This window comes from Lolium perenne, chromosome 7 (genome assembly GCF_019359855.2).
Source record: "Lolium perenne isolate Kyuss_39 chromosome 7, Kyuss_2.0, whole genome shotgun sequence".
Classification (NCBI taxonomy): domain Eukaryota; kingdom Viridiplantae; phylum Streptophyta; class Magnoliopsida; order Poales; family Poaceae; genus Lolium; species Lolium perenne.
In genome coordinates this window covers 104,807,256-104,820,256 of record NC_067250.2, presented here as the reverse complement: position 1 = coordinate 104,820,256, position 13,001 = coordinate 104,807,256, and the positions used below count along the sequence as shown (strand labels likewise).

General features: G+C 44.0%; 2 protein-coding genes across 3 annotated transcripts; both read right to left on the bottom strand.

The window, feature by feature from the left end:
• Window positions 1-924: 924 nt before the first annotated feature.
• Window positions 925-5,411, bottom strand: LOC127321870 (protein TIC 22-like, chloroplastic). Of its 2 annotated transcripts, XM_051350830.2 has the most exons (7): window positions 4,940-5,408; window positions 4,304-4,378; window positions 3,026-3,085; window positions 1,848-1,907; window positions 1,630-1,710; window positions 1,519-1,554; window positions 925-1,138 (listed from the first exon to the last, which is right to left on the bottom strand). In XM_051350830.2, exons 1-7 carry the CDS (start codon window positions 5,351-5,353, stop codon window positions 1,046-1,048), a joined length of 819 nt encoding a protein of 272 aa, XP_051206790.1. In that variant the 5' UTR covers window positions 5,354-5,408; the 3' UTR covers window positions 925-1,045. The 2 variants fall into 2 exon arrangements, with proteins under 2 accessions (XP_051206790.1, XP_071680611.1); XM_071824510.1 differs by lacking the exon at window positions 3,026-3,085 and having other exon boundaries at window positions 4,940-5,411.
• Window positions 5,412-7,857: 2,446 nt separating this feature from the next.
• On the bottom strand, window positions 7,858-10,109 carry LOC127321869 (thaumatin-like protein 1). Its single transcript, XM_051350829.2, has 3 exons — window positions 9,559-10,109; window positions 8,742-9,420; window positions 7,858-8,310 (listed from the first exon to the last, which is right to left on the bottom strand). Exons 1-3 carry the CDS (start codon window positions 9,629-9,631, stop codon window positions 8,103-8,105), a joined length of 960 nt encoding a protein of 319 aa, XP_051206789.1. The 5' UTR covers window positions 9,632-10,109; the 3' UTR covers window positions 7,858-8,102.
• Window positions 10,110-13,001: the final 2,892 nt, after the last annotated feature.

The following is a 13,001-nucleotide window of genomic DNA, read 5'->3' as shown; positions in this document are numbered from 1 at the left end:
TGCATGAATATTTCTGTACTTCTATGAAACATCTTTGCACTCTTAGTGTCAAACAACACATATTTAATGCTTTCCATGTTTAGTTTATTGTGTTTGTTGGGTTAGTCTGCAAATATATGTTGACAGGACTAATTTCTAATTTTCTTTCCATGCAACTGACCAAACAATAATATAGATATCCAACATTTATATATATATATATATATATATATATATATATATATATCATCTGTTTTTCCTGCAGGTTAATACAAAAATACAATCTCGAGAATCCAGATTGATTAAAAAAAATTGGTACATGGATTTATTGTTTTCCTTCCGAGCATGCATATATCGAACTCTTTGTTGATGGAACATGTGGTTACTAAGCATTGTCAAATAATTATTTTTTTTACTTTTGTCCGGTGTATCAAAATATTTTTTCCTAATAATTCCCGCCGCAACCGCACGGGGTATCATCTAGTTTATTTGTGTTTTCAAATCATTTAGGTATGGATTTCATCCATATGTTTTGTAATTGTAAAATATACATCACCCAGTAGATGATGTATTTCACCACCCTAGAGGAGCACAGTTAGAGCAGATATGATGTATTTTACATCCGACAAAAATATTAAGGTGATAGAAAATCTGAATATAATTGCTTCATCATATGCTCTTAGTGGTTGGGGCAAAGGCAAAAGGGATCAAACGGTGTGGGGTGGGGGGGGGGGGGGGGGGGGGAGGTAGACAATAGCATGGGCTATGCCACCATGCCATTAGAACTCAATCAAAGCATGGCATATGCACGAGATATTAGCTCATTTGGACTATAGTTCTGTTCATGCACAAACGCCCACCCTCCCCCCAACGATTACTTTTTCCAGTGGGTGGCAACCCATGTATACCACTACCCTTACCAATGGTCACCTATAATCAAGTGTGTGAAGGGGGTGAAAATTCATACGGAGTACTATTCCTTCTAATGTGACCATGATTAAGTACTATATTTTAGTTTCTAGACAATACAAGCTGGCCAGCTTCAACTCTCAATTCACAAAAAGATCTAATTGTTGGCATGTGATGGCTTTGAGATAGTAGCGACGTCCAATCCTGGAGGAATAAAAACGGCATCATCCCATTCTGAGGAGGAGCTATCCTGCAAGCATATATCATTGATTTTGGTAACTTCATACTATGAAATTTGGGAAACCACATGAAGCATGGCAGAAGGCGATGTACGAATATTAAATGGCTTCTACATGCAAGATTACCGATGGAAATGGAACCAGTAATGATATGACATAGAGAAATGGTCCAGATATCTAATAAAACTAGTCCAGCAATGTGATCACATGATATTACAAGTTTTCAAATCAACTTGGTGCCTAAAATAAAGTTGATTGCATGTGTGCACTAGAATAGGTTATTGCATATTATGCGTCATTTGTTATTTTCTAGTCTAAGACTACACTCCAAGGCTATTTGCCCTGGCCATTCCATCTGAACAAGGATATGGTAAATAATGGATTTGTTTACCTTCATAGATCTGATGATATCTTCCAAAGAAGAAACCTGGAAAAGAGAGTGAGTCAACAAATGGGAAGTAAAAAAAACCTGTCACTTTAACCAAACAAATAAATGTGGCACCTGTGTTTCACCAATCCTAATAACTGGGTTGGGCTTTTGCTGGTCACGAGATGCTCGGTGCAGTGAGTTGTCCAAATCCTCCTGGACATGCATAATAAAAAATTCAAAGTATGAAACTATGATAATCATTAATCAAGGTTGGGGAAACGAGATGCATAAAAAATTGAAAGGAATAAAACATGATGACCAAGGTTGGGGAAACATATGATAATCCTGACCTTTCTGAAGAAAACTGGACGATATCTCTTGTTATCACTCATCAGGACAAGGCTCCTTGACTGAAAAGCAGGTCGATGAGTGGCTTAATTATCATAAAAAGGTGTTGCTTATTCGATTTAAGATGTGACTGGTAGTTCCGGATTACAGATTAAAATCAATCACCAAGCTAATAACCTGATGCAGTAAGGCACATAAGCAGAGTTGGAATAAATCCGAAAATGATCTGTGGAGCTGATTGTCGATGTTGTGGCAGATGTCGGTGGGTGAATGAGGGTGGCTCGTGACTCGCAGGATACTGGTCTACCTCCAAGAAGATGAAATGCGTACGTTGGAGCAGGATAAAATTATCCATGGTGATGACGAAGGATACCAAGGTGATGGCAAAAGGGGCACAGGGTGATGCACGGAAGTCACAAAGGAGAACTATTTTAATGTTCCATAGGGGCGGTGAGACATCTAAATGAACCAAGTTGCTATTGGCATGCTCTCATTTTTTCACCGCTGTTCTTAAATATTTAGTTATCCGCCATTTTTTTCTTCCCTACTCGCACAGCACAGACACCTAATTAGTTAAGCACAAGCTTAGGTATAACATAACTTTTTTTTGTACTATCTGCATAGTGCGTTTCAAAATAGGGGGCAATGATACAGCTTTCTGGACCTGTCATCTCAAAATAATTGTCCATTGAAGAAATCAAGAGTTCAGATATCATCATTTGTGCACCCTCACGGCCTTAGCCCTACTATTGGTTAGTTCAAACCTCGAAATTCGTCTTAATAGGGGTACATATGGTCCCAACACCATTAATCATTGCTCCTTCTGTAGTTATGGTTTTTTCAGGACAAGGTTTGACATGATATGTTATCCACATTAAACTTTAAGCATTACATTCTTCTACAACATATTTAGTAACCACAAAATTATGTCACTAATGACTAAACCTACATATTACTTCAGAAAATTATAGACATTAAATCTCGATATCCATGTCTGCACCTAACAAGAATCAATAAACAAAGTACTTTGAGTTTGTGCATCCTTGGTTTATGCACATAAGGTAGTTGGACAACTAATTTGAACAAGAAGTACTTGTTCGCTATTAGTTTGATGTACAACTCACAAATTTTGTGACATATATAAATTAAAATCATAACACCTAGATGCAGATATTCAAACCTGGAAGACAGGAACTCCTGGAAATCCCTCGTTAAAATATTGCCCTTCGTCTTGCATCAACTGCCAAAATAGTAATACAAAGCTGCTAATTCTTGCATGAGGGGCTAAATATCATCACGTAAGAAATTCACCAACATACAAGGGTGTATCAGCCCTGATGTGTTATAAAAAGATTGTGCACCAGTGCATATGGTCTCCAAGTAGAAATGGAAAAATAGAAGAACAGAGTGCTCCAGTCTCCTTAGGCAATGCCAGATGAACACACAGCCACTTCACAACGCCTCCTCAATCATCGATAACTGATAAAATGTTATTATATCTAATGAGCCATATATTCTTCTACGCTACCTATCACATTAGTCTTGCAACGTGAAGTAGCACAGATGGAATTAAATAAAGAGTAACCCTTCGGGTTCACATTGTTTCACGATGTTGTCTTGAAATAAGAAATCCATTGTCATTTTGTTTAGGTGAGAGTGGCCAATTCAACCATTCCAGTAAAGATACATAATATTGCTCAAGGTTGCAGATAACCTGATGGGTCATGCAATATGTACAGAATGTTGAACCGGTAAACATGCCGTTTTTGCCCAGATATTCAACTTAGACATACTGAAAGTGGTAAAATTTTGATCTGTCGTTTCATATGCTAGAGCAAATAAGATATTTGAATCCAACAACAAAAGTGATCTTCCAAGACTGATATTCAGTTGAATATAAGGACCAGGCCCCCTCTCCAGTTGAATATTGCAAAACAACTAATGTAACAGGTGTACAAGTTGCCCCAAGCAACCTATGCGGATATTCGTCTGGATATCTGATAGAAAACGGATCATATAGGAGCAAATGTGGCGTGTGAAGCTGGATTTATGTTGCATCTCGGCACACTTAAATTTTCAATCAAAATATTAACTTGGGGGTACTGAAATGCGTCTCTTGCTATAGTTAACCTGTTGCAAACAGTGAACAATCGAATCCAATGAAAAATGGAATTGCAGATGGTTGTTTTGCTCGGTGTATACATAAACGGAAAGCTATAACAAGAAAACTGGTAATACTGCCAAATATAAGGCAGATTTATGTATAATGACAAAAGGTCATGTGACCAAACAGATACCGGTTGCGATCTTCTAACACTCCAGCCAAGTGTATCATCTTGGGTCAACCAAGATTTTGCATTATTACGTAAGTGAAATATATGATTGGCAAACATTGGTAAAAACATGAAGTTTTCTCATAAAATCACACTGACTGTCATGTATTTTAAAAGAGTGGTACCTTAATTGCATTAGCCACCTGAGAAGAATCAGGGAGAAATCGAAATGCCACACCATCCGACTTCAGTTGGATAACCTGAAACCAAAATTGTATCACATGTAAAATAAATAAGATGCTCTAAAATATGTATACGCGGAAGGTAGTGCAGACGCAGGAATGCATCTATAAGTCTTGCAAATAAGAATCATTCACTGATTTTTTAAAAAAATAAGAATCATTTATTAATCTTGCAAATACAGGACTTCATATGACATGCGGCCTCAGCTTACAAGCAATCAGTTTCGAGTCAGGACTTTAACTTCTAACTAAGAAGTAAAAAATGGATTTACGAATTATGATTGCAGAACACGTCGAAGCATTTAATCAAGACACGAACACAACAAGGCCCTCACGATACAGATGACTAGTGATTTCGTAAAATATTTCCCACTGAAAGGCTTGACGCATGACATCAAACGATTATCAGGTGGGTTTAAGTGCACGAAAACAACTGATGCCTCGCCAAATGACAGGTGAATCCCTATTTTAAATACTATATAAATTTTGCACCCTCAAGCCTCAACAGGCATTTTTCCAAATTCAGTTGGCACGCTAAGTGAACCAGATGCAACAAGTTGGCTGGAGAGTGCAGCTGACCTTGTTGAGCGCAACGGGCACGACTGTGGAGCCAGCGCGCATGTCGCCGTCCATCTGTGCCAGGAGCATGTCTGCGTCCTCCCTCCGGAAGCAGAGCATCCCGAGCGCCGGCGGCGGCGTCGCGCCGCCACCGCCGTGGGTCTTGGACACGAGCACAAACTCCTGGGAGGAGTTAGCGAGAGCGTAGACGGGCACCCCGGCGAGACGGTCCTCTATCTCGGTAGCTGGCAGAGCCGCCGCGGACGCCGCCGGCGGCGGCGAGGAGAGGGATGGGATGGGCCGTGGGAAGGGGAGGGAGGAAAGGAAGGAGGTGAGGTGGGTCTGGATGGGGAGGAACGGGTTGCGGGCGCTGGGGCTAGGGTTTGTGGTCGATGTGGAGGCGGGGTTCTTGAGCCATGGGAAGCTGAAAGCCATGGCGGTGGCCGGTGGGAAGGGACGAGGTCGATGAAGGGGGAGCTCAGTCCTCCTATATGCCGCCTTCAGCGGCGGAAGCACCTATTTGACGGGCCGGCCCATTTGAGGCGAGTTTCTTTTCCCCGTTTTTATGTTTTTTATATTTTTCTGTTTTCTTTTAGTGTCTCCGGCGAAGAAACGTGCACTTTGTTGCTCTGACGATTGAAGATAGTAGGTCCATGAAAGTGGATCTGATGCTCTCCTAGCGAGTTCCGAATTGTCGGTGGCAATTGAGTTAAGGGATATAAGTTTATCTAGTTTATGTAGAAACAGTCGCGTAACAACGTTCAACCATGTTGAAGACTATCCCTCAAAAGGAGCTGAAGCAAGTACTAGACTTGAAGACTAAAGGTAAGGACACAAATTGAGCGCTTGAAGTAAAAAAAAATTGGTCGTGCTAAACAAAGTTGGAGATTGTAGTGTCTTTTTATAGCTTTGGGTCAAATAGCTTGATGTCAAGTGCATAGAGTTATTGTACTAGCTGTTTTGAAAGTAAAAGTATCGAACCGGCGCTGTAAAAAATGGTGTTTTTTTTCTTATTGTGAGTTTACCAAAGTGTATCTTCGAGTTTTGTTTATTTATCCAAAGCAAGAGTGTGTCTAAAATGTTTGTGGGTGATTGTGTTTGAGAGCAAAGTAATACTAAAAGAGAGTGAATAGATACCAAGAATAGAGATTAGGTGGATGTAAATGATGGAATAAATATCAAGGAAGTACGCTACTAATTAAGGGTCTTCCCCTAGATGTGGAACATGAATTTGGGTCTCTGTTATTTCCCTCAATGACGACGAAGGAGATGAGTAGATTTTGTCACCGCTATGCCCAATATTAATCCGCATCTTGCACAATGATAACATCATTCATAAATATCCTTAATAGTATTCAGTCGACGCTCACACGATATCATAGAGAACATTGTCGCACTTTACACTAAAAATAGCTGCATACATCATTTGCAACGGTTTCTACATCTCCTCAAGAATTAAGTTAACTACTTACATATGGATGCGCAAGAAATCATCATAGTAATAAAATGGGAGATGGATGAATGATTAAACATGTACACATGCAAGTTCGCGGTAGGTTTTGGAATTACAACGAGATAGATAGCTGGTGATGGAGTCGTAGATGATGGTGTTGATGATGTAGATCATTGTTGTGGGCTAAATGTGGCTATCGTTGTTGACATGTACCCAATGACCTCGGTTGAGCATATTTGTAGTGAGGAATCTGATTATCTGACCACACGGCGGTGCTTGTGAAGGTGAGAGAGGATATCCCATGTAGCAAGCCTAGCACTTCTTGAGGCTTCCAGTTTGAAGAAATATGGACAAAACACTAGGGATGCGAAGACATGATAAAGGAACATGGGAAAGGAGGAATATGGGAGTCAGTGATATGAAGGGCCTATGGAGACAGCTCCAGGAGGTTTCTTCGGATATAAAAAGGTAGAGTTTTGAGACTTTTGGGTCAGTGAAGGCCGAGATTAAGAGGCTTCGAGCTCAGCAAGATTCGGCCAGGGCTGAGGCTCGTGAGATGGGAACGTCAGAGCATGTTAGAAGCCTCGAAGCTCAACTGCATGACATATACGAGAAAGAAGAAATTATGTACAAACAACGGTCTCGTCAAGACTGGCTTCGGGCAGGTGATAAAAATACCAAGTTCTCCCTGGAGTTCAGCCTCCATTTGGAGTTGCCGATTGTGCTCCCAGCTACACACACGTCTTCAAAAAACAAAACCTGCATGGAGTTTTAGGGAAGGAAAATTAGCTGTTGTGCGAGTATGTGACCTGGTCTTTGCTTTGTTATGTAGAGCAGTAGAAGTAGCATCGCTGATAGCTTGCACACAAATGGCCATCTGAACTGAAGTACCAGGAATCAAGGCAAAGCAAGAAATGACTACTACGAAACTGGAGGTTAAGTATTTCTATGCCTGCTCCGCTCATAGGAACCAGGCTATGGACCTTGCTTGTTTCATTCTTCATGCAGTCTACACCGTCAGTGTTGTGTCAAATAGAGTACCTTGCTTATTAGAATACTGCAATGCCAATTGGTTCACTATGTGATCAGTTTCAACTATCAACTCACTTTTCTTTTCCATTGTGGTGATTGATTAGCATTATCAGCACCGTTGCCTGATTGCTACCCCATTTGGCCGTGTCTCACTCTTTAAACACCGAACACCATATCTTTAATTACAGAGACAGCAATTTGACAGCTCAACTCAGAACTGCAAATATTGTTGCAATTTCCCGCCATTTTCCACTGCAAACCAATGAATACAAACCCCAAATTAACTTTTACAAGTATAACGGAGCTCGCGGGTATGGGTAATAATATCAGATCTTAATATTCACTTCAAAGAGCTGAACCTCTGTCACTTTGGCTACATCTGATAGAACTGGAACCATACGAATAGCGCAGCATCTCTGAATTCAACATCGATCTAGACCCCGTGGAAAAATAGTTATGCACAAAAAAGAATAATATATAATTCAGAGAACAATGTTTTTGAAAAGGCAATAAAGCAATGTGAAATACCACTAGCAGAACTCCTAGAGTCGGCAACTTGAGGACGCCTCGCATTCTTTACCAACAAGCAAAAAGGGCGTAAAGAACATGCTCTCCGCGTCTCCTCCCCTATTGCTCTGATCCGAGAACAACTATTCGGATTGCTCCTACAGATGAAGAACCGCCTACCTTGTCCTCCGGTCATAGAAACCCAAAGAGAGGATGCGCCTCCGCTATGGAAAGCATGATCATCACTGCAATTGCTAGGGTGGTCTGGAAAGCTCCAGACGCGGACCATGATGAGGCGCCGAGAGCACCGGCGCCGCTGGTTTTCTTCAAGCTCCCCAGCCACACGTCGTCTTCGAGCTGCTCATGGCTCGGCCTCCGCAACGCATGCTTGCCCTTTCCGCTGTAAAATGTCAAAAGAAATTGATCTGATCAGACTTGCGTAGCAATTCGCAGCCAGTCAAACAGTTAAACCACAACCTGTTGTCAGTAATAAGGAATCAACCGACGGTGAGCTAGCAATTACATGTGTGCTTTCCCAGATTCCAACTAGGCAACTGCAACTTTCTAGTCAAGCCCAACACACCACAAAGTGGGGATGGAACAAAGGCAAAAGATAGAGCAACACAATCAAAGCTCCTTTTCTTTGGTCGGAGCCTAACTTTGCCCCTTTTTCCCATTGGCCATTTCAAATAATAATCTAATAATTTTGTCTAGCTCAGATGAAAGATCATAGTAGTTGATTTGAACGAGATCTACAACAGGATGATTGCAGCTAGATCGATGTACTGTCATAGCATGAGAAATTACTTGAAAGAAAGGTGGAATATATACCTGTTTGGATTTGACTGTGGGCAGAAGGTAATGGTGTAATCGGTGTGGTTGCAGGTGAAGGTGGATGTGCCGTCGTCGTATGCGTAGCTGTAGGACTTTGGGCATGCGCTCTTGAAGAGCTGCGAGTACTGTGAGGGGTGGCACGTGTCCGGGGTGGCGTAGGCGCCGTTGCAGCAGTACTCTGGCTTGCCGAAGGCCTCGCATGCGCTGCGGCAGGCGCGGCCGCCGGCGGAGCTGAGCTCGGAGGGGCAGCGCTCGTTGAGGTCGACGAGGCAGCCGGTGTCGGGGCATCCCGGCGAGGACGGCTGCACGAGCATGGGCAGGTTGTAGCCGTCGACGAGGCTGACGTCGTAGAAGTCCTTGCCGCCGTCGCCGTCGAGGGTGAACTCGGCGAGCGTGGCGGGCGGGGTGGCCCCGGCGCCGCGGCACTCGACCTCGCCGGACCCGCAGTCGCCCGTGGCGCAGGTGCCCTTGCCGCGGCCGTCGAAGTCGCAGCCGGAGCGGCCCCAGAAGCGGCCCGACCACCCCGTGGGCCCGTAGAGCGAGCGCGACTGCCCCGGCGGCAGCGCGAAGCCGGTGGTCTCCAGCGGCGGCGAGCCCGAGCCCGAGAGCAGCCCCGGCCACACCGTGTCCGTGCACCGGTTCGCGAAGGTGAACGTGATGGCGCCCGCCACGGGCCCTGCACACCGCGCATCAGAGCAGTCAGCTCGCCAAATCGAAATCAAGCTCGCACCTTTACCGCGCGCATCCAAATCGCAACAAGAATAGCACTTTCTGAAGCACCAATGGATCGATGGATGGGTGGATTGATTGGTACCTTGGAAGAAGGCGAGGAGGAGGAGGACGACGATCGACGCCGGGGAGCTGAGGAGCGGAGACGGCGGAGCCATGGGAGGCACTCAATTCGACGAGTTGCTCTCGAATCAAGCGCGGAAGTAATCAGGGGAAGCCGCGTTTCTGCCTTGGCTGCCCGGAGCCGGAGAGGAGGAGCTTACCTAGGTCTGATGTGGAGACTAGGGAGCTTTACCTCCTCCACTGGCGAGCTGGCGGCTAGGAGGAGAGAGGGGGACAGGGGGAGCTGGGGGCGAAGTGGGCACGCCCTAGCGCGGCCACTGCCCGTACGCCTCGCGGCTCAGCAGATCTTTTGCGACGCCGAAGTCCGTGGTCGGCCGGCGAGATGAGCGGCCGAGCCGGATCGGAATGATGGCGCCTTTCTTGCGTAGATTTGCTTGATGTCCTCTCGTCTCGTCACAGGGGAGTCAAATTAATGCTGCGACGGGGGCCTGGAGCTGGGGGATTTCTCGTTTCGTCACAGCGAAGGAGTACGAATTTTGCGAGGGCGGCATGGTGTCGGTTGTCCATTTCATTCGTTTGGATGCTCTCTTTGCTCCATTTTGTCTTTCTCTTTTTGGTCGTCAAAATTCTGTGTGATGCCAATAGGGAACATTATGTTTGTTTTTTTGGAAAAATCAATAATAAAACTCGCCTACTTTGATGAATTCTGCCAAAGTGGCAAAAATCTTATTTGACTAGATTTCGGCCGAACTTAACCGAGCAAAGTTGACGTGCCGTGGCACTATGGTTTTTTTTAGCTAGTAAGTCCACCAATCCGTTGATGATCTTCCTACCACCTAGCGATGAAGATTACAAATAAGTAGTGCACCACCCACCAATTCATATGGAATTACCTATATGATGAAGCTCATCAAATTATTTTTAGTTCCATGTGTCAAACTTGGATTATACTAAAAAATGTGGACTAGATTTAACCGACCAAAGGGTACAAACCACTAATGTCAGTGTAGGCATGTAGGGTAGATTAAAAATAAAAGAACATGGTTAAAAATAAATTTGCATGGCGCATTGACTTAGTAAAAGTGAAGTAATTTCGAGCACATCTATCTTTCCGTTTGATTCAAACTAGCATTTGAATGGCATGCATGGCACATATGGTGCGTTGACTTAGTAAAAGAGAACATATAGTAGATAAAAGTAAGTTCTCATACTGCCTTTTTCGCCCGTGCTCGCCGCCTCGTTGGCCTTGACAAGGATGGAAGGATCCCCAAAAAAAATTGGGTGGGTTTGGGCAACCCTGGCAAAGACACGGACATCGACCTCTTCTACGCCGCCACGGCTATTGATACGTCTCCGACGTATCGATAATTTCTTATGTTCCATGCCACATTATTGATGATATCTACATGTTTTATGCATACTTTATGTCATATTTATGCGTTTTCCGGAACTAACCTATTGACGAGATGCCGAAGTGCCAGTTCCTGTTTTCTGCTGTTTTTGGTTTCAGAAATTCTAGTAAGGAAATATTCTCGGAATTGGACGAAATCAACGCCCAGAGTCTTAGAATTGGACGAAGCTTCCAGAACACCCGAGAGTCGCCAGAGAGGGGCCACAGGGCCACCAGATGACAGGGCGGCGCGGCCCAGGGGGGCGCGCCCCCCTAGTGTGTCGTCGCCCCGTCAGCCCTCCGACTCCGCCTCTTCGCCTATTTAAGCCTCCTCGACCTAAAACCTCGATACGGAAAAGCCGCGGTACGAGAAACCATCCAGAGCCGCCGCCATCGCGAAGCCAAGATGCGGGGACAGAGTCTCTGTTCAGGCACGCCGCCGGGACGGGGAAGTGCCCCGGAAGGCTTCTCCATCGACACCGCTGCCATCTCCACCGCCATCTTCATCACATTCTTTGTCTCCCATGAGGAGGGAGTAGTTCTCCATCGAGGCTCGGGGCTGTACCGGTAGCTATGTGGTTAATCTCTCTCATATGTACTTCAATACAATAATCTCATGAGCTGCCTTACATGATTGAGATTCATATGATGATGCTTGTAATCTAGATGTCATTATGCTAGTCAAGTGGATTTTACTTATGTGATCTCCGGAGACTCCTTGTCCCACGTGTGTAAAGGTGACAGTGTGTGCACCGCGTGGGTCTCTTAGGCTATATTTCACAGAATACTTATTCACTGTTATGAATGGCATAGTGAAGTGCTTATTTATATCTCTTTATGATTGCAATGTGTTTTGTATCACAATATATCTGCGTGCTACTCTAGTGATGTTATTAAAGTACTATATTCCTCCTTCATGATGTAATGGTGACAGTGTGTGCATCATGTAGTACTTGGCGTAGTTTATGATTATGATCTCTTGTAGATTATGAAGTTAACTATTACTATGATGGTATTGATGTGATCTATTCCTCCTTTCATAGTATGATGGTGACAGTGTGCATGCTATGTTAGTACTTGGTATAGTTGTGTTGATCTATCATGCACTCTAAGGTTATTTAAATATGAATATCGAATGTTGTGGAGCTTGTTAACTCCGGCATTGAGGTGCTCTTGTAGCCCTACACAAATAGCGATGTTCATCATCCAACAAGAGAGTGTAGAGTGGTTTTATTATGTGATCAATATTGAGAGTGTCCACTAGTGAAAGTAGTATCCCTAGGCCTTGTTTCCAAATACTGCAATCTCCGTTTATTTACTGTTCTGCTGCATGTTTACTTACTACACGCCGGCAAGCACTTTTCTGGCGCCGTTGCTACTGCTCTTATACATTCATACCACCTGTATTTTACTATCTCTTCGCCGAACTAGTGCACCTATACACCTGACAAGTGTATTAGGTGTGTTGGGTACACAAGAGACTTCTTGTATTGTGGTTGCAGGGTTGCATGAGAGGGATATCTTTGACCTCTTCCTCCCTGAGTTCGATAAACCTTGGGTGATCCACTTAAGGGAAACTTGCTGCTGTTCTACAAACCTCTGCTCTTGGAGGCCCAACACTGTCTACAGGAAAAGGAGGGGTCGTAGACATCAAGCACTTTTCTGGCGCCGTTGCCGGGGAACGAAGGAAAGCTACACCATTTCCTCCCTCGTCAACTACACGCCAGCAGTACTTTTCTGGCGCCGTTGCCGGGGAGGAAAGGTAAAAAGCACTCATACTCCGGTTCCAGGTAACAGTACTTTTCTGGCGCCATTGTATTTGTGCTCGAAGCTATTTCCTTTAGATCCTGCAATTGCATCTTTTTGTTTCTTGTTTACACTAGTAAGGCATAATGGACAACAATGAGCTTCTTATTCTATTTCCTGATTTAAGACATGGATGGTTTGATCCGAAAATTAAAAAACCTATGGAACATATTAGTATGAACACTTTGAACACTATTGTTGCTAATGCTATGGAAAATTCTAAGCTTGGGGAAGCTGGCTTTGATGAGCATGATATTTTTAGTCCCCCG